Genomic DNA, 20,591 nt, shown 5'->3' with positions numbered 1-20,591 from the left:
ACAGAGTGAGTGGAGTTTGTGTGATCTCCCCCTGTCCTACAGAGTGAGTGAGTGGAGTTTGTGTGATCTCCCCCTGTCCTACAGAGTGTGTGGAGTTTGTGTGATATCCCCCTGTACTACAGAGTGAGTTGAGTTTGTGTGATCTCCCCCTGTCCTACAGAGTGAGTGAGTGGAGTTTGTGTGATCTCCCCCTGTTCTACAGAGTAAGTGGAGTTTGTGTGATCTCCCCCTGTCCTACAGAGTGAGTGTGAGTGGAGTTTGTGTGATCTCCCCCTGTCCTACAGAGTGTGTGCAGTTGGTGTGATCTCCCCCTGTTCTACAGAGTGTGTGGAGTTTTTGTGAGCTCCCCCTGTCCTACAGAGTGAGTGGAGTTTGTGTGATATCCCCCTGTCCTACAGAGTGTGTGAGTGGAGTTTGTGTGATCTCCCCCTGTTCTACAGAGTGAGTGGAGTTTGTGTGATCTCCCCCAGTCCTACAGAAAGAGTGAAGTTTGTGTGATCTCCCCCTGTCCTACAGAGTGAGTGAGTGGAGTTTATGTGATCTCCCCCTGTCCTACAGTGAGTGAGTGGAGTTTGTGTGATCTCCCCCTGTTCTACAGAGTGAGTGTGTGAAGTTTGTGTGATCTCCCCCTGTTTTACAGAGTGAGTGGAGTTTGTGTGATCTCCCCCTGTCCTACAGAGTGAATGAGTGGAGTTTGTGTGATCTCCCCCTGTCCTACAGAGTGAGTGAGTGGAGTTTGTGTGATCTCCCCCTGTCCTACAGAGTGAGTGGAGTTTGTGTGATCTCCCCCTGTCCTACAGAGTGAGTGGAGTTTGTGTGATCTCCCCCTGTTCTACAGAGTGAGTGGAGTTTGTGTGATCTCACCCTGTCCTACAGAGTGAGTGAGTGGAGTTTGTGTGATCTCCCCCTGTTCTACAGAGTGTGTGGAGTTTGTGTGATCTCCCCCTGTCCTACAGAGTGAGTGCAGTTTGTGTGATATCCCCCTGTCCTACAGAGTGTGTGAGTGGAGTTTGTGTGATCTCCCCCTGTTCTACAGAGTGAGTGGAGTTTGTGTGATCTCCCCCTGTCCTACAGAGTGATTGGAGTTTGTGTGATCTCCCCGAGTCCTACAGAGTGTGTGAGTGGAGTTTGTATGATCTCCCCCTGTCCTACAGAGTGTGTGAGTGGAGTTTGTGTGATCTCCCCCTGTTCTACAGAGTGAGTGGAGTTTGTGTGATCTCCCCCTGTTCCACAGAGTGAGTGTGAGTGGAGTTTGTGTGATCTCCCCCTGTCCTACAGAGTGTGTGAGTGGAGTTTGTATGATCTCCCCCTGTCCTACAGAGTGTGTGAGTGGAGTTTGTGTGATCTCCCCCTGTTCTACAGAGTGAGTGGAGTTTGTGTGATCTCCCCCTGTACTACAGAGTGAGTGGAGTTTGTATGATCTCCCCCTGTTCTACAGATTGAGTGAGTGGAGTTTGTGTGATCTCCCCCTGTTCTACAGAGTGAGTGGAGTTTGTGTGATCTCCCCCTGTCCTCAGAGTGAGTGAAGTTTGTGTGATCTCCCCCTGTCCTACAGAGTGAGTGAAGTTTGTGTAATCTCCCCCTGTCCTACAGAGTGAGTGGAGTTTGTGTGATCTCCCACTGTCCTACAGAGTGTGTGAGTGGAGTTTGTGTGATCTCCCCCTGTCCTACAGTGAGTGAGTGGAGTTTGTGTGATCTCCCCCTGTTCTACAGAGTGAGTGTGTGAAGTTTGTGTGATCTCCCCCTGTTTTACAGAGTGAGTGGAGTTTGTGTGATCTCCCCCTGTCCTACAGAGTGAGTGAGTGGAGTTTGTGTGATCTCCCCCTGTCCTACAGAGTGAGTGGAGTTTGTGTGATCTCCCCCTGTCCTACAGAGTGAGTGGAGTTTGTGTGATCTCCCCCTGTTCTACAGAGTGAGTGGAGTTTGTGTGATCTCCCCCTGTCCTACAGAGTGAGTGAGTGGAGTTTGTGTGATCTCCCCCTGTCCTACAGAGTGAGTGGAGTTTGTGTGATCCCCCCCTGTTCTACAGTGAGTGAGTGGAGTTTGTATGATCTCCCCCTGTACTACAGAGTGAGTGAGTGGAGTTTGTATGATCTCCCCCTGTCCTACAGAGTGAGTGGAGTTTGTGTGATCTCCCCCTGTTCGACAGAGTGTGTGAGTGGAGTTTGTGTGATCTCCCCCTGTCCTACAGAGTGAATGAGTAGAGCTTGTGTGATCTCCCCCTGTCCTACAGAGTGAGTAAAGTTTGTGTGATCTTCCCCTGTCCTACAGAGTGTGTGAGTGGAGTTTGTGTGATCTCCCCCTGTCCTACAGAGTGAGTGGAGTTTGTGTGATCTCCCCCTGTCCTACAGAGTGAGTGAGTGAGTGGAGTTTGTGTGATCTCCCCCTGTCCTACAGAGTGAGTGGAGTTTGTGTGATCTCCCCCTGTCCTACAGAGTGAGTGGAGTTTGTGTGATCTCCCCCTGTTCTACAGAGTGAGTGGAGTTTGTGTGATCTCCCCCTGTTCTACAGAGTGAGTGGAGTTTGTGTGATCTCCCCCTGTTCCACAGAGTGAGTGTGAGTGGAGTTTGTGTGATCTCCCCCTGTCCTACAGAGTGTGTGATTGGAGTTTGTGTGATCTCCCCCTGTTCTACAGAGTGAGTGGAGTTTGTGTGATCTCCCCCTGTTCTACAGAGTGAGTGGAGTTTGTGTGATCTCCCCCTGTCCTACAGAGTGTGTGAGTGGAGTTTGTATGATCTCCCCCTGTCCTACAGAGTGTGTGAGTGGAGTTTGTGTGATCTCCCCCTGTTCTACAGAGTGAGTGGAGTTTGTGTGATCTCCCCCTGTTCCACAGAGTGAGTGTGAGTGGAGTTTGTGTGATCTCCCCCTGTCCTACAGAGTGTGTGAGTGGAGTTTGTATGATCTCCCCCTGTCCTACAGAGTGTGTGAGTGGAGTTTGTGTGATCTCCCCCTGTTCTACAGAGTGAGTGGAGTTTGTGTGATCTCCCCCTGTACTACAGAGTGAGTGGAGTTTGTATGATCTCCCCCTGTTCTACAGATTGAGTGAGTGGAGTTTGTGTGATCTCCCCCTGTTCTACAGAGTGAGTGGAGTTTGTGTGATCTCCCCCTGTACTACAGAGTGAGTGGAGTTTGTATGATCTCCCCCTGTTCTACAGATTGAGTGAGTGGAGTTTGTGTGATCTCCCCCTGTTCTACAGAGTGAGTGGAGTTTGTGTGATCTCCCCCTGTCCTCAGAGTGAGTGAAGTTTGTGTGATCTCCCCCTGTCCTACAGAGTGAGTGAAGTTTGTGTAATCTCCCCCTGTCCTACAGAGTGAGTGGAGTTTGTGTGATCTCCCACTGTCCTACAGAGTGTGTGAGTGGAGTTTGTGTGATCTCCCCCTGTCCTACAGTGAGTGAGTGGAGTTTGTGTGATCTCCCCCTGTTCTACAGAGTGAGTGTGTGAAGTTTGTGTGATCTCCCCCTGTTTTACAGAGTGAGTGGAGTTTGTGTGATCTCCCCCTGTCCTACAGAGTGAGTGGAGTTTGTGTGATCTCCCCCTGTTCGACAGAGTGTGTGAGTGGAGTTTGTGTGATCTCCCCCTGTCCTACAGAGTGAATGAGTAGAGCTTGTGTGATCTCCCCCTGTCCTACAGAGTGAGTAAAGTTTGTGTGATCTTCCCCTGTCCTACAGAGTGTGTGAGTGGAGTTTGTGTGATCTCCCCCTGTCCTACAGAGTGAGTGGAGTTTGTGTGATCTCCCCCTGTCCTACAGAGTGAGTGGAGTTTGTGTGATCTCCCCCTGTTCTACAGAGTGAGTGGAGTTTGTGTGATCTCCCCCTGTTCTACAGAGTGAGTGGAGTTTGTGTGATCTCCCCCTGTTCCACAGAGTGAGTGTGAGTGGAGTTTGTGTGATCTCCCCCTGTCCTACAGAGTGTGTGATTGGAGTTTGTGTGATCTCCCCCTGTTCTACAGAGTGAGTGGAGTTTGTGTGATCTCCCCCTGTTCTACAGAGTGAGTGGAGTTTGTGTGATCTCCCCCTGTCCTACAGAGTGTGTGAGTGGAGTTTGTATGATCTCCCCCTGTCCTACAGAGTGTGTGAGTGGAGTTTGTGTGATCTCCCCCTGTTCTACAGAGTGAGTGGAGTTTGTGTGATCTCCCCCTGTCCTACAGAGTGAGTGAAGTTTGTGTAATCTCCCCCTGTCCTACAGAGTGAGTGGAGTTTGTGTGATCTCCCACTGTCCTACAGAGTGTGTGAGTGGAGTTTGTGTGATCTCCCCCTGTCCTACAGTGAGTGAGTGGAGTTTGTGTGATCTCCCCCTGTTCTACAGAGTGAGTGTGTGAAGTTTGTGTGATCTCCCCCTGTTTTACAGAGTGAGTGGAGTTTGTGTGATCTCCCCCTGTTCCACAGAGTGAGTGTGAGTGGAGTTTGTGTGATCTCCCCCTGTCCTACAGAGTGTGTGATTGGAGTTTGTATGATCTCCCCCTGTCCTACAGTGTGAGTGGAGTTTGTGTGATCTCCCCCTGTTCCACAGAGTGAGTGTGAGTGGAGTTTGTGTGATCTCCCCCTGTCCTACAGAGTGTGTGAGTGGAGTTTGTATGATCTCCCCCTGTCCTACAGAGTGTGTGAGTGGAGTTTGTGTGATCTCCCCCTGTTCTACAGAGTGAGTGGAGTTTGTGTGATCTCCCCCTGTTCCACAGAGTGAGTGTGAGTGGAGTTTGTGTGATCTCCCCCTGTCCTACAGAGTGTGTGAGTGGAGTTTGAATGATCTCCCCCTGTCCTACAGAGTGTGTGAGTGGAGTTTGTGTGATCTCCCCCTGTTCTACAGAGGGAGTGGAGTTTGTGTGATCTCCCCCTGTACTACAGAGTGAGTGGAGTTTGTATGATCTCCCCCTGTTCTACAGATTGAGTGAGTGGAGTTTGTGTGATCTCCCCCTGTTCTACAGAGTGAGTGGAGTTTGTGTGATCTCCCCCTGTCCTCAGAGTGAGTGAAGTTTGTGTGATCTCCCCCTGTCCTACAGAGTGAGTGAAGTTTGTGTAATCTCCCCCTGTCCTACAGAGTGAGTGGAGTTTGTGTGATCTCCCACTGTCCTACAGAGTGTGTGAGTGGAGTTTGTGTGATCTCCCCCTGTCCTACAGTGAGTGAGTGGAGTTTGTGTGATCTCCCCCTGTTCTACAGAGTGAGTGTGTGAAGTTTGTGTGATCTCCCCCTGTTTTACAGAGTGAGTGGAGTTTGTGTGATCTCCCCCTGTCCTACAGAGTGAGTGAGTGGAGTTTGTGTGATCTCCCCCTGTCCTACAGAGTGAGTGGAGTTTGTGTGATCTCCCCCTGTCCTACAGAGTGAGTGGAGTTTGTGTGATCTCCCCCTGTTCTACAGAGTGAGTGGAGTTTGTGTGATCTCCCCCTGTCCTACAGAGTGAGTGAGTGGAGTTTGTGTGATCTCCCCCTGTCCTACAGAGTGAGTGGAGTTTGTGTGATCCCCCGCTGTTCTACAGTGAGTGAGTGGAGTTTGTATGATCTCCCCCTGTCCTACAGAGTGAGTAGAGTTTGTGTGATCTCCCCCTGTTCCACAGAAGGAGTGTGTGGAGTTTGTGTGATCTCCCCCTGTTTTACAGAGTGAGTGGAGTTTGTATGATCTCCCCCTGTACTACAGAGTGAGTGAGTGGAGTTTGTATGATCTCCCCCTGTCCTACAGAGTGAGTGGAGTTTGTGTGATCTCCCCCTGTTCGACAGAGTGTGTGAGTGGAGTTTGTGTGATCTCCCCCTGTCCTACAGAGTGAATGAGTAGAGCTTGTGTGATCTCCCCCTGTCCTACAGAGTGAGTAAAGTTTGTGTGATCTTCCCCTGTCCTACAGAGTGTGTGAGTGGAGTTTGTGTGATCTCCCCCTGTCCTACAGAGTGAGTGGAGTTTGTGTGATCTCCCCCTGTCCTACAGAGTGAGTGAGTGAGTGGAGTTTGTGTGATCTCCCCCTGTCCTACAGAGTGAGTGGAGTTTGTGTGATCTCCCCCTGTCCTACAGAGTGAGTGGAGTTTGTGTGATCTCCCCCTGTTCTACAGAGTGAGTGGAGTTTGTGTGATCTCCCCCTGTTCTACAGAGTGAGTGGAGTTTGTGTGATCTCCCCCTGTTCCACAGAGTGAGTGTGAGTGGAGTTTGTGTGATCTCCCCCTGTCCTACAGAGTGTGTGATTGGAGTTTGTGTGATCTCCCCCTGTTCTACAGAGTGAGTGGAGTTTGTGTGATCTCCCCCTGTTCTACAGAGTGAGTGGAGTTTGTGTGATCTCCCCCTGTCCTACAGAGTGTGTGAGTGGAGTTTGTATGATCTCCCCCTGTCCTACAGAGTGTGTGAGTGGAGTTTGTGTGATCTCCCCCTGTTCTACAGAGTGAGTGGAGTTTGTGTGATCTCCCCCTGTTCCACAGAGTGAGTGTGAGTGGAGTTTGTGTGATCTCCCCCTGTCCTACAGTGTGTGAGTGGAGTTTGTATGATCTCCCCCTGTCCCACAGAGTGTGTGAGTGGAGTTTGTGTGATCTCCCCCTGTTCTACAGAGTGAGTGGAGTTTGTGTGATCTCCCCCTGTTCCACAGAGTGAGTGTGAGTGGAGTTTGTGTGATCTCCCCCTGTCCTACAGAGTGTGTGAGTGGAGTTTGTATGATCTCCCCCTGTCCTACAGAGTGTGTGAGTGGAGTTTGTGTGATCTCCCCCTGTTCTACAGAGTGAGTGGAGTTTGTGTGATCTCCCCCTGTACTACAGAGTGAGTGGAGTTTGTATGATCTCCCCCTGTTCTACAGATTGAGTGAGTGGAGTTTGTGTGATCTCCCCCTGTTCTACAGAGTGAGTGGAGTTTGTGTGATCTCCCCCTGTACTACAGAGTGAGTGGAGTTTGTATGATCTCCCCCTGTTCTACAGATTGAGTGAGTGGAGTTTGTGTGATCTCCCCCTGTTCTACAGAGTGAGTGGAGTTTGTGTGATCTCCCCCTGTCCTCAGAGTGAGTGAAGTTTGTGTGATCTCCCCCTGTCCTACAGAGTGAGTGAAGTTTGTGTAATCTCCCCCTGTCCTACAGAGTGAGTGGAGTTTGTGTGATCTCCCACTGTCCTACAGAGTGTGTGAGTGGAGTTTGTGTGATCTCCCCCTGTCCTACAGTGAGTGAGTGGAGTTTGTGTGATCTCCCCCTGTTCTACAGAGTGAGTGTGTGAAGTTTGTGTGATCTCCCCCTGTTTTACAGAGTGAGTGGAGTTTGTGTGATCTCCCCCTGTCCTACAGAGTGAGTGGAGTTTGTGTGATCTCCCCCTGTTCGACAGAGTGTGTGAGTGGAGTTTGTGTGATCTCCCCCTGTCCTACAGAGTGAATGAGTAGAGCTTGTGTGATCTCCCCCTGTCCTACAGAGTGAGTAAAGTTTGTGTGATCTTCCCCTGTCCTACAGAGTGTGTGAGTGGAGTTTGTGTGATCTCCCCCTGTCCTACAGAGTGAGTGGAGTTTGTGTGATCTCCCCCTGTCCTACAGAGTGAGTGGAGTTTGTGTGATCTCCCCCTGTTCTACAGAGTGAGTGGAGTTTGTGTGATCTCCCCCTGTTCTACAGAGTGAGTGGAGTTTGTGTGATCTCCCCCTGTTCCACAGAGTGAGTGTGAGTGGAGTTTGTGTGATCTCCCCCTGTCCTACAGAGTGTGTGATTGGAGTTTGTGTGATCTCCCCCTGTTCTACAGAGTGAGTGGAGTTTGTGTGATCTCCCCCTGTTCTACAGAGTGAGTGGAGTTTGTGTGATCTCCCCCTGTCCTACAGAGTGTGTGAGTGGAGTTTGTATGATCTCCCCCTGTCCTACAGAGTGTGTGAGTGGAGTTTGTGTGATCTCCCCCTGTTCCACAGAGTGAGTGTGAGTGGAGTTTGTGTGATCTCCCCCTGTCCTACAGAGTGTGTGAGTGGAGTTTGTATGATCTCCCCCTGTCCTACAGAGTGTGTGAGTGGAGTTTGTGTGATCTACCCCTGTTCTACAGAGTGAGTGGAGTTTGTGTGATCTCCCCCTGTTCCACAGAGTGAGTGTGAGTGGAGTTTGTGTGATCTCCCCCTGTCCTACAGAGTGTGTGAGTGGAGTTTGTATGATCTCCCCCTGTCCTACAGAGTGTGTGAGTGGAGTTTGTGTGATCTCCCCCTGTTCTACAGAGTGAGTGGAGTTTGTGTGATCTCCCCCTGTACTACAGAGTGAGTGGAGTTTGTATGATCTCCCCCTGTTCTACAGATTGAGTGAGTGGAGTTTGTGTGATCTCCCCCTGTTCTACAGAGTGAGTGGAGTTTGTGTGATCTCCCCCTGTACTACAGAGTGAGTGGAGTTTGTATGATCTCCCCCTGTTCTACAGATTGAGTGAGTGGAGTTTGTGTGATCTCCCCCTGTTCTACAGAGTGAGTGGAGTTTGTGTGATCTCCCCCTGTCCTCAGAGTGAGTGAAGTTTGTGTGATCTCCCCCTGTCCTACAGAGTGAGTGAAGTTTGTGTAATCTCCCCCTGTCCTACAGAGTGAGTGGAGTTTGTGTGATCTCCCACTGTCCTACAGAGTGTGTGAGTGGAGTTTGTGTGATCTCCCCCTGTCCTACAGTGAGTGAGTGGAGTTTGTGTGATCTCCCCCTGTTCTACAGAGTGAGTGTGTGAAGTTTGTGTGATCTCCCCCTGTTTTACAGAGTGAGTGGAGTTTGTGTGATCTCCCCCTGTCCTACAGAGTGTGTGAGTGGAGTTTGTGTGATCTCCCCCTGTTCTACAGAGTGAGTGGAGTTTGTGTGATCTCCCCCTGTTCTACAGAGTGAGTGGAGTTTGTGTGATCTCCCCCTGTTCCACAGAGTGAGTGTGAGTGGAGTTTGTGTGATCTCCCCCTGTCCTACAGAGTGTGTGATTGGAGTTTGTGTGATCTCCCCCTGTTCTACAGAGTGAGTGGAGTTTGTGTGATCTCCCCCTGTTCTACAGAGTGAGTGGAGTTTGTGTGATCTCCCCCTGTCCTACAGAGTGTGTGAGTGGAGTTTGTATGATCTCCCCCTGTCCTACAGAGTGTGTGAGTGGAGTTTGTGTGATCTCCCCCTGTTCTACGGAGTGAGTGGAGTTTGTGTGATCTCCCCCTGTCCTACAGAGTGAGTGGAGTTTGTGTGATCTCCCCCTGTTCGACAGAGTGTGTGAGTGGAGTTTGTGTGATCTCCCCCTGTCCTACAGAGTGAATGAGTAGAGCTTGTGTGATCTCCCCCTGTCCTACAGAGTGAATAAAGTTTGTGTGATCTTCCCCTGTCCTACAGAGTGTGTGAGTGGAGTTTGTGTGATCTCCCCCTGTCCTACAGAGTGAGTGGAGTTTGTGTGATCTCCCCCTGTCCTACAGAGTGAGTGGAGTTTGTGTGATCTCCCCCTGTTCTACAGAGTGAGTGGAGTTTGTGTGATCTCCCCCTGTTCTACAGAGTGAGTGGAGTTTGTGTGATCTCCCCCTGTTCCACAGAGTGAGTGTGAGTGGAGTTTGTGTGATCTCCCCCTGTCCTACAGAGTGTGTGATTGGAGTTTGTGTGATCTCCCCCTGTTCTACAGAGTGAGTGGAGTTTGTGTGATCTCCCCCTGTTCTACAGAGTGAGTGGAGTTTGTGTGATCTCCCCCTGTCCTACAGAGTGTGTGAGTGGAGTTTGTATGATCTCCCCCTGTCCTACAGAGTGTGTGAGTGGAGTTTGTGTGATCTCCCCCTGTTCTACAGAGTGAGTGGAGTTTGTGTGATCTCCCCCTGTTCCACAGAGTGAGTGTGAGTGGAGTTTGTGTGATCTCCCCCTGTCCTACAGAGTGTGTGAGTGGAGTTTGTATGATCTCCCCCTGTCCTACAGAGTGTGTGAGTGGAGTTTGTGTGATCTACCCCTGTTCTACAGAGTGAGTGGAGTTTGTGTGATCTCCCCCTGTTCCACAGAGTGAGTGTGAGTGGAGTTTGTGTGATCTCCCCCTGTCCTACAGAGTGTGTGAGTGGAGTTTGTATGATCTCCCCCTGTCCTACAGAGTGTGTGAGTGGAGTTTGTGTGATCTCCCCCTGTTCTACAGAGTGAGTGGAGTTTGTGTGATCTCCCCCTGTACTACAGAGTGAGTGGAGTTTGTATGATCTCCCCCTGTTCTACAGATTGAGTGAGTGGAGTTTGTGTGATCTCCCCCTGTTCTACAGAGTGAGTGGAGTTTGTGTGATCTCCCCCTGTCCTCAGAGTGAGTGAAGTTTGTGTGATCTCCCCCTGTCCTACAGAGTGAGTGAAGTTTGTGTAATCTCCCCCTGTCCTACAGAGTGAGTGGAGTTTGTGTGATCTCCCACTGTCCTACAGAGTGTGTGAGTGGAGTTTGTGTGATCTCCCCCTGTCCTACAGTGAGTGAGTGGAGTTTGTGTGATCTCCCCCTGTTCTACAGAGTGAGTGTGTGAAGTTTGTGTGATCTCCCCCTATTTTACAGAGTGAGTGGAGTTTGTGTGATCTCCCCCTGTCCTACAGAGTGAGTGAGTGGAGTTTGTGTGATCTCCCCCTGTCCTACAGAGTGAGTGGAGTTTGTGTGATCTCCCCCTGTCCTACAGAGTGAGTGGAGTTTGTGTGATCTCCCCCTGTTCTACAGAGTGAGTGGAGTTTGTGTGATCTCCCCCTGTCCTACAGAGTGAGTGAGTGGAGTTTATGTGATCTCCCCCTGTCCTACAGAGTGAGTGGAGTTTGTGTGATCCCCCCCTGTTCTACAGTGAGTGAGTGGAGTTTGTATGATCTCCCCCTGTCCTACAGAGTGAGTAGAGTTTGTGTGATCTCCCCCTGTTCCACAGAAGGAGTGTGTGGAGTTTGTGTGATCTCCCCCTGTTTTACAGAGTGAGTGGAGTTTGTATGATCTCCCCCTGTCCTACAGAGTGAATGAGTGGAGTTTGTGTGATCTCCCCCTGTACTACAGAGTGAGTGAGTGGAGTTTGTGTGATCTCTCCCTGTCCTACAGAGTGAGTGGAGTTTGTGTGATCTCCCCCTGTTCGACAGAGTGTGTGAGTGGAGTTTGTGTGATCTCCCCCTGTCCTACAGAGTGAATGATTAGAGCTTGTGTGATCTCCCCCTGTCCTACAGAGTGAGTGAAGTTTGTGTGATCTTCCCCTGTCCTACAGAGTGTGTGAGTGGAGTTTGTGTGATCTCCCCCTGTCCTACAGAGTGAGTGGAGTTTGTGTGATCTCCCCCTGTCCTACAGAGTGAGTGAGTGAGTGGAGTTTGTGTGATCTCCCCCTGTCCTACAGAGTGAGTGGAGTTTGTGTGATCTCCCCCTGTCCTACAGAGTGAGTGGAGTTTGTGTGATCTCCCCCTGTTCTACAGAGTGAGTGGAGTTTGTGTGATCTCCCCCTGTTCTACAGAGTGAGTGGAGTTTGTGTGATCTCCCCCTGTTCCACAGAGTGAGTGTGAGTGGAGTTTGTGTGATCTCCCCCTGTCCTACAGAGTGTGTGATTGGAATTTGTGTGATCTCCCCCTGTTCTACAGAGTGAGTGGAGTTTGTGTGATCTCCCCCTGTTCTACAGAGTGAGTGGAGTTTGTGTGATCTCCCCCTGTCCTACAGAGTGTGTGAGTGGAGTTTGTATGATCTCCCCCTGTCCTACAGAGTGTGTGAGTGGAGTTTGTGTGATCTCCCCCTGTTCTACGGAGTGAGTGGAGTTTGTGCGATCTCCCCCTGTTCCACAGAGTGAGTGTGAGTGGAGTTTGTGTGATCTCCCCCTGTCCTACAGAGTGTGTGAGTGGAGTTTGTATGATCTCCCCCTGTCCTACAGAGTGTGTGAGTGGAGTTTGTGTGATCTCCCCCTGTTCTACAGAGTGAGTGGAGTTTGTGTGATCTCCCCCTGTTCCACAGAGTGAGTGTGAGTGGAGTTTGTGTGATCTCCCCCTGTCCTACAGAGTGTGTGAGTGGAGTTTGTATGATCTCCCCCTGTCCTACAGAGTGTGTGAGTGGAGTTTGTGTGATCTCCCCCTGTTCTACAGAGTGAGTGGAGTTTGTGTGATCTCCCCCTGTACTACAGAGTGAGTGGAGTTTGTATGATCTCCCCCTGTTCTACAGATTGAGTGAGTGGAGTTTGTGTGATCTCCCCCTGTTCTACAGAGTGAGTGGAGTTTGTGTGATCTCCCCCTGTCCTACAGAGTGAGTGAAGTTTGTGTGATCTCCCCCTGTCCTACAGAGTGAGTGGAGTTTGTGTAATCTCCCCCTGTCCTACAGAGTGAGTGGAGTTTGTGTGATCTCCCCCTGTCCTACAGAGTGTGTGAGTGGAGTTTGTGTGATCTCCCCCTGTCCTACAGTGAGTGAGTGGAGTTTGTGTGATCTCCCCCTGTTCTACATAGTGAGTGTGTGAAGTTTGTGTGATCTCCCCCTGTTTTACAGAGTGAGTGGAGTTTGTGTGATCTCCCCCTGTCCTACAGAGTGAGTGAGTGGAGTTTGTGTGATCTCCCCCTGTCCTACAGAGTGAGTGGAGTTTGTGCGATCTCCCCCTGTTCCACAGAGTGAGTGTGAGTGGAGTTTGTGTGATCTCCCCCTGTCCTACAGAGTGTGTGAGTGGAGTTTGTATGATCTCCCCCTGTCCTACAGAGTGTGTGAGTGGAGTTTGTGTGATCTCCCCCTGTTCTACAGAGTGAGTGGAGTTTGTGTGATCTCCCCCTGTTCCACAGAGTGAGTGTGAGTGGAGTTTGTGTGATCTCCCCCTGTCCTACAGAGTGTGTGAGTGGAGTTTGTATGATCTCCCCCTGTCCTACAGAGTGTGTGAGTGGAGTTTGTGTGATCTCCCCCTGTTCTACAGAGTGAGTGGAGTTTGTGTGATCTCCCCCTGTACTACAGAGTGAGTGGAGTTTGTATGATCTCCCCCTGTTCTACAGATTGAGTGAGTGGAGTTTGTGTGATCTCCCCCTGTTCTACAGAGTGAGTGGAGTTTGTGTGATCTCCCCCTGTCCTACAGAGTGAGTGAAGTTTGTGTGATCTCCCCCTGTCCTACAGAGTGAGTGGAGTTTGTGTAATCTCCCCCTGTCCTACAGAGTGAGTGGAGTTTGTGTGATCTCCCCCTGTCCTACAGAGTGTGTGAGTGGAGTTTGTGTGATCTCCCCCTGTCCGACAGTGAGTGAGTGGAGTTTGTGTGATCTCCCCCTGTTCTACATAGTGAGTGTGTGAAGTTTGTGTGATCTCCCCCTGTTTTACAGAGTGAGTGGAGTTTGTGTGATCTCCCCCTGTCCTACAGAGTGAGTGAGTGGAGTTTGTGTGATCTCCCCCTGTCCTACAGAGTGAGTGAGTGGAGTTTGTGTGATCTCCCCCTGTCCTACAGAGTGAGTGGAGTTTGTGTGATCTCCCCCTGTCCTACAGAGTGAGTGGAGTTTGTGTGATCTCCCCCTGTTCTACAGAGTGAGTGGAGTTTGTGTGATCTCCCCCTGTCCTACAGAGTGAGTGGAGTTTGTGTGATCTCCCCGTCCTACAGAGTGAGTGGAGTTTGTGTGATCTCCCCCTGTTCTACAGTGAGTGAGTGGAGTTTGTATGATCTCCCCCTGTCCTACAGAGTGAGTAGAGTTTGTGTGATCTCCCCCTGTTCCACAGAAGGAGTGTGTGGAGTTTGTGTGATCTCCCCCTGTTTTACAGAGTGAGTGGAGTTTGTATGATCTCCCCCTGTCCTACAGAGTGAATGAGTGGAGTTTGTGTGATCTCCCCCTGTACTACAGAGTGAGTGAGTGGAGTTTGTGTGATCTTTCCCTGTCCTACAGAGTGAGTGGAGTTTGTGTGATCTCCCCCTGTCCGACAGAGTGTGTGAGTGGAGTTTGTGTGATCTCCCCCTGTCCTACAGAGTGAATGAGTAGAGCTTGTGTGATCTCCCCCTGTCCTACAGAGTGAGTGAAGTTTGTGTGATCTTCCCCTGTCCTACAGAGTGTGTGAGTGGAGTTTGTGTGATCTCCCCCTGTCCTACAGAGTGAGTGGAGTTTGTGTGATCTCCCCCTGTCCTACAGAGTGAATGAGTGAGTGGAGTTTGTGTGATCTCCCCCTGTCCTACAGAGTGAGTGGAGTTTGTGTGATCTCCCCCTGTCCTACAGAGTGAGTGGAGTTTGTGTGATCTCCCCCTGTTATACAGAGTGAGTGGAGTTTGTGTGATCTCCCCCTGTTCTACAGAGTGAGTGGAGTTTGTGTGATCTCCCCCTGTTCCACGGAGTGAGTGTGAGTGGGGTTTGTGTGATCTCCCCCTGTCCTACAGAGTGTGTGATTGGAGTTTGTATGATCTCCCCCTGTCCTACAGTGTGAGTGATTGGAGTTTGTGTGATCTCCCCCTGTTCTACAGAGTGAGTGGAGTTTGTGTGATCTCCCCCTGTTCCACAGAGTGAGTGTGAGTGGAGTTTGTGTGATCTCCCCCTGTCCTACAGAGTGTGTGAGTGGAGTTTGTATGATCTCTCCCTGTCCTACAGAGTGTGTGAGTGGAGTTTGTGATCTCCCCCTGTTCTACAGAGTGAGTGGAGTTTGTGTGATCTCCCCCTGTACTACAGAGTGAGTGGAGTTTGTATGATCTCCCCCTGTTCTACAGATTGAGTGAGTGGAGTTTGTGTGATCTCCCCCTGTTCTACAGAGTGAGTGGAGTTTGTGTGATCTCCCCCTGTTCTACAGAGTGAGTGGAGTTTGTGTGATCTCCCCCTGTCCTACAGAGTGAGTGAGTGGAGTTTGTGTGATCTCTCCCTGTTCTACAGTGAGTGAGTGGAGTTTGTATGATCTGCCCCTGTTCTACAGAGTGTGTGAGTGGAGTTTGTATGATCTCCCCCTGTCCTACAGAGTGAGTGAGTGGAGTTTGTATGATCTCCCCCTGTCCTACAGAGTGAGTGGAGTTTGTGTGATCTCCCCCTGTTCTACAGAGTGAGTGTGTGGAGTTTGTGTGATCTCCCCCTGTTTTACAGAGTGGAGTTTGTATGATCTCCCCCTGTCCTACAGAGTGAGTGGAGTTTGTGTGATCTCCCCCTGTCCTACAGAGTGAGTGAGTGGAGTTTGTTTGATCTCCCCCTGTTCTACAGAGTGAGTGAGTGGAGTTTGTGTGATCTCCCCCTGTTCTACAGAGTGAGTGAGTGGAGTTTGTGTGATCTCTCCCTGTTCTACAGAGTGAGTGGAGTTTGTGTGATCTCCCCCTGTCCTACAGAGTGAGTGAGTGGAGTTTGTTTGATCTCCCCCTGTTCTACAGAGTGAGTGAGTGGAGTTTGTGTGATCTCCCCCTGTCCTACACAGCAAGTGAGTTGAGTTTGTGTGATCTCCCCCTGTCCTACAGAGTGAGTGGAGTTTGTGTGATCTCCCCCTGTCCTACAGAGTGAGTGAGTGGAGTTTGTGTGATCTCCCCCTGTCCTACACAGCAAGTGAGTTGAGTTTGTGTGATCTCCCCCTGTCCTACAGAGTGAGTGAGTGGAGTTTGTGTGATCTCTCCCTGTTCTACAGAGTGTGTGAGTGGAGTTTGTATGATCTGCCCCTGTTCTACAGAGTGTGTGAGTGGAGTTTGTATGATCTCCCCCTGTCCTACAGAGTGAGTGAGTGGAGTTTGTATGATCTCCCCCTGTCCTACAGAGTGAGTGGAGTTTGTGTGATCTCCCCCTGTTCTACAGAGTGAGTGTGTGGAGTTTGTGTGATCTCCCCCTGTTTTACAGAGTGGAGTTTGTATGATCTCCCCCTGTCCTACAGAGTGAGTGGAGTTTGTGTGATCTCCCCCTGTTCTACAGAGTGAGTGAGTGGAGTTTGTGTGATCTCTCCCTGTTCTACAGAGTGAGTGGAGTTTGTGTGATCTCCCCCTGTCCTACAGAGTGAGTGAGTGGAGTTTGTTTGATCTCCCCCTGTTCTACAGAGTGAGTGAGTGGAGTTTGTGTGATCTCCCCCTGTTCTACAGAGTGAGTGTGTGGAGTTTGTGTGATCTCCCCCTGTTCTACAGTGTGAGTGGAGTTTGTGTGATCTCCCCCTGTCCTACACAGCAAGTGAGTTGAGTTTGTGTGATCTCCCCCTGTCCTACAGAGTGAGTGAGTGGAGTTTGTGTGATCTCCCCCTGTCCTACAGAGTGAGTGAGTGAGTTGAGTTTGTATGATCTCCCCCTGTCCTACAGAGTGAGTGAATGGAGTTTGTGATCTCCCCCTGTTCTACAGAGTGAGTGGAGTTTGTGTGATCTCCCCCTGTCCTACACAGCGAGTGAGTCGAGTTTGTGTGATCTCCCCTTGTCCTACAGAGTGAGTGAGTGGAGTTTGTGTGATCTCCCCCTGTTCTACAGAGTGAGTGGAGTTTGTGTGATCTCCCCCTGTTCCACAGAGTGAGTGTGAGTGGAGTTTGTGTGATCTCCCCCTGTCCTACAGAGTGTGTGAGTGGAGTTTGTATGATCTCTCCCTGTCCTACAGAGTGTGTGAGTGGAGTTTGTGATCTCCCCCTGTTCTACAGAGTGAGTGGAGTTTGTGTGATCTCCCCCTGTACTACAGAGTGAGTGGAGTTTGTATGATCTCCCCCTGTTCTACAGATTGAGTGAGTGGAGTTTGTGTGATCTCCCCCTGTTCTACAGAGTGAGTGGAGTTTGTGTGATCTCCCCCTGTTCTACAGAGTGAGTGGAGTTTGTGTGATCTCCCCCTGTCCTACAGAGTGAGTGAGTGGAGTTTGTGTGATCTCTCCCTGTTCTACAGTGAGTGAGTGGAGTTTGTATGATCTGCCCCTGTTCTACAGAGTGTGTGAGTGGAGTTTGTATGATCTCCCCCTGTCCTACAGAGTGAGTGAGTGGAGTTTGTATGATCTCCCCCTGTCCTACAGAGTGAGTGGAGTTTGTGTGATCTCCCCCTGTTCTACAGAGTGAGTGTGTGGAGTTTGTGTGATCTCCCCCTGTTTTACAGAGTGGAGTTTGTATGATCTCCCCCTGTCCTACAGAGTGAGTGGAGTTTGTGTGATCTCCCCCTGTTCTACAGAGTGAGTGAGTGGAGTTTGTGTGATCTCTCCCTGTTCTACAGAGTGAGTGGAGTTTGTGTGATCTCCCCCTGTCCTACAGAGTGAGTGAGTGGAGTTTGTTGGATCTCCCCCTGTTCTACAGAGTGAGTGAGTGGAGTTTGTGTGATCTCCCCCTGTCCTACACAGCAAGTGAGTTGAGTTTGTGTGATCTCCCCCTGTCCTACAGAGTGAGTGGAGTTTGTGTGATCTCCCCCTGTCCTACAGAGTGAGTGAGTGGAGTTTGTTTGATCTCCCCCTGTTCTACAGAGTGAGTGAGTGGAGTTTGTGTGATCTCCCCCTGTCCTACACAGCAAGTGAGTTGAGTTTGTGTGATCTCCCCCTGTCCTACAGAGTGAGTGAGTGGAGTTTGTGTGATCTCTCCCTGTTCTACAGTGAGTGAGTGGAGTTTGTATGATCTGCCCCTGTTCTACAGAGTGTGTGAGTGGAGTTTGTATGATCTCCCCCTGTCCTACAGAGTGAGTGAGTGGAGTTTGTATGATCTCCCCCTGTCCTACAGAGTGAGTGGAGTTTGTGTGATCTCCCCCTGTTCTACAGAGTGAGTGTGTGGAGTTTGTGTGATCTCCCCCTGTTTTACAGAGTGGAGTTTGTATGATCTCCCCCTGTCCTACAGAGTGAGTGGAGTTTGTGTGATCTCCCCCTGTTCTACAGAGTGAGTGAGTGGAGTTTGTGTGATCTCTCCCTGTTCTACAGAGTGAGTGGAGTTTGTGTGATCTCCCCCTGTCCTACAGAGTGAGTGAGTGAGTGGAGTTTGTTTGATCTCCCCCTGTTCTACAGAGTGAGTGAGTGGAGTTTGTGTGATCTCCCCCTGTTCTACAGAGTGAGTGTGTGGAGTTTGTGTGATCTCCCCGTTCTACAGTGTGAGTGGAGTTTGTGTGATCTCCCCCTGTCCTACACAGCAAGTGAGTTGAGTTTGTGTGATCTCCCCCTGTCCTACAGAGTGAGTGAGTGGAGTTTGTGTGATCTCCCCCTGTCCTACAGAGTGTGTGAGTGGAGTTTGTGTGATCTCCCCCTGTCCTACACAGCGAGTGAGTGGAGTTTGTGTGATCTCCCCCTGTTCTACAGTGTGAGTGGAGTTTGTGTGATCTTCCCCTGTCCTACAGAGCAAGTGAGTGGAGTTTGTGTGATCTCCCCCTGTTCTACAGTGTGAGTGGAGTTTGTGTGATCTTCCCCTGTCCTACACAGCGAGTGAGTGGAGTTTGTGTGATCTCCCCATGTGAGCCGAAGACACACACACAGGCAGAAAAAGTCACAGACATACACAGAGACACAAACACACAGAGAGACACACACAGACAAAGATGACAAAGATCCTCCGTGTAGCCTGAAAAACACCGTTGGGGCAAGTGCTGTTAGTGAGCACCAGACAGGCACGGACAAAGAGAGACACAGAGAGAGAGACACAGAGAGAGACACACACACACAGACACAGAGAGAGACACACACACAGAGACACGGAGAGAGAGACACACACAAAGACACAGGCATATGTACAATCTCGTGCCACTCACTTTCCCTCAAGGGCACGACCACAACCGCTACCCAGGGTGAGGATCGTGATGGCGAGGATGAGAAGGAGAATCTCACACGGAGGAGGTAGCGGTCACCGGGATCGTCCAGCGCCGAGGAGACGTCGCACCGCGTCTCCGTTGTGGCAGCGCAGACGGTCTGCCAGCGGGCTAGTCTGAAGCTGCGCAGACAGAGACACAGGGAGGAGTGGTGAGGGTGGTGAGGAGCCAGTGGGTGAGAGAGACGTGTGTGTGTGTGTGAGTGGGTTGGTGGGTGAGTGGGTTGGTGAGTGAGTGGGTGAATGGGTGTGTGTGTGAGTGAGTGAGTGGGTTGGTTGGTGAGTGGGTTGGTGAGTGAGTGGGTGAATGGGTGTGTGTGTCAGTGAGTGGGTTGGTGGGTGAGTGGGTTGGTGAGTGAGTGGGTGAATGGGTGTGTGTGTGAGTGAGTGGGTTGGTGGGTGAGTGGGTTGGTGAGTGAATGGGTGAGTGGGTTGGTGAGTGGGTGAATGGGTTGGTGAGTGAGTGGGTGAGTGAGTGAGTGGGTTGGTGAGTGAGTGGGTGGGTTGGTGAGTGAGTGGGTGAGGGGGTTGGTGAGTGGGTGAGTGAGTGGGTTGGTGAGTGGGTGAGTGGGTGGGTGAGTGGGTTGGTGAGTGGGTAAGTTGGTTGGTGAGTGGGTGAGTGAGTGGGTTGGTGAGTGAGTGGGTGAGTAGGTTGGTGAGTGAGTGGGTGAGTAAGTGGGTTGGTGAGTGAGTGGGTGAGTGAGTGGGTGAGTGGGTTGGTGAGTGGGTTGGTGAGTGGGTGAGTGGGTTGGTGAGTGAGTGGCTGAGTGAGTGGGTGAGTGAGTGGGTTGGTGAGTGGGTGAGTGGGTTGGTGAGTGAGTGGCTGAGTGAGTGGGTGAGTGGGTTGGTGAGTGGGTTGGTGAGTGAGTGGGTGAGTGGGTTGGTGAGTGAGTGGCTGAGTGAGTGGGTGAGTGGGTTGGTGAGTGGGTTGGTGAGTGAGTGGGTGAATGGGTTGGTTGAGTGAGTGAGCATCTCACAGTTTGCTCTGAACTGTGTATGTAACATTCAGGAACGTTGAGTTGGTCGTGGTGGTGGTGGTCGAGTTGATGGTTAAAGGATCAACAAGTGGGGGTCTATCCCCTCCATTCCCACTGGGAGCCACTTCAACGGGGTCCCAGCAAAGGGTCACCAGGAGGTCTCGAGACTCCAAACGAACATTCAGTGGGAACAGCGGAGCTGGGCAGATGGGAAAAAAACACTCAAAAGTGTGCTAACCACTGCACCACCACTCCTCACACACACACAGTGCGCTAACCACTGCACCACCACTCCCCACTCACACACACACAGTGCGCTAACCACTGCACCACCACTCCCCACTCACACACAGTGCGCTAAGCACTGCAGCACCACTCCCCACACACTTACACACACAGTGTGCTAACCACTGCACCACCACTCCCCACACACACAGTGCGCTAACCACTGCACCACCACTCCCCACTCACAGACACACAGTGCGATAACCACTGCACCACCACTCCCCACTCACAGACACACAGTGCGCTAACCACTGCACCACCACTCCCCACCCACACACACAGTGCGCTAACCACTGCACCACCGCTCCCCTCACAATCACACAGTGCGCTAACCACTGCACCACCACTCCCCACACAGTGCGCTAACCACTGCACCACCACTCCCCACACACACATACAGTGCGCTAACCACTGCACCACCACTCCCCCCACAATCACACAACCTGGCACCCGATTTATCGACCACCTCGGGCTCTGCTCACCGTGGCTGCTGCACGTGACGAGGTGGTGGTGGAGGAGAGGCAGGATGAAAGGGAAGAGTAGGCCAAGTTTGTAGAGTTTCGACATCGCCATTAACCCCACACACAGCCACGCGCCCGCCTCACCCAAGTCACGTGCTGAGGAAATCGATTCAAGGTTAAATTAAAAACTCGGAACGATTCCTATGGGGATAACAAATGCGAATCGATAGTGGTCAAAAATGTAGCCAATGGCATCGATCCCTATTGGGACTGCATTGGAATTGACGTTGGTCGTGAGTGGAAAATGTAATCGAATACATTTTCGATAACATGGGAATTATGGTGATTTGTTCTAATGAAATGGATTCACATTAGGACAGGTGTCTTTTA

The 20,591-nt window shown here is 50.9% G+C and overlaps 1 protein-coding gene across 2 annotated transcripts in view; it reads right to left on the bottom strand.

Moving 5' to 3' along the window:
• LOC142908600 (uncharacterized) overlaps positions 1 to 20,363 on the bottom strand; it is a 39,412-nt gene extending 19,049 nt beyond the window's left edge. For both annotated transcript variants that reach the window (XM_076059367.1, XM_076059368.1), the window contains exons 1-3: positions 20,223 to 20,363; positions 19,456 to 19,654; positions 18,423 to 18,601 (exon numbers count right to left, since the gene is read on the bottom strand). In XM_076059367.1, the coding sequence (XP_075915482.1) occupies positions 18,423 to 18,601; positions 19,456 to 19,654; positions 20,223 to 20,313 (469 nt within the window). In that variant the 5' untranslated portion in view covers positions 20,314 to 20,363. The remainder of the gene's footprint in view (positions 1 to 18,422; positions 18,602 to 19,455; positions 19,655 to 20,222) is intronic.
• Between the last annotated feature and the right edge of the window lie 228 nt (positions 20,364 to 20,591).

This window comes from Petromyzon marinus, unplaced genomic scaffold (genome assembly GCF_048934315.1).
Source record: "Petromyzon marinus isolate PM22_M1 ecotype Great Lakes invasive population unplaced genomic scaffold, UKy_Petmar_22M1.pri1.0 PM_G_Scaffold_10, whole genome shotgun sequence".
NCBI lineage: Eukaryota > Metazoa > Chordata > Hyperoartia > Petromyzontiformes > Petromyzontidae > Petromyzon > Petromyzon marinus.
Note: the sequence above shows the minus strand (reverse complement) of the source record. Positions and strands in the feature narration are given on the sequence as shown.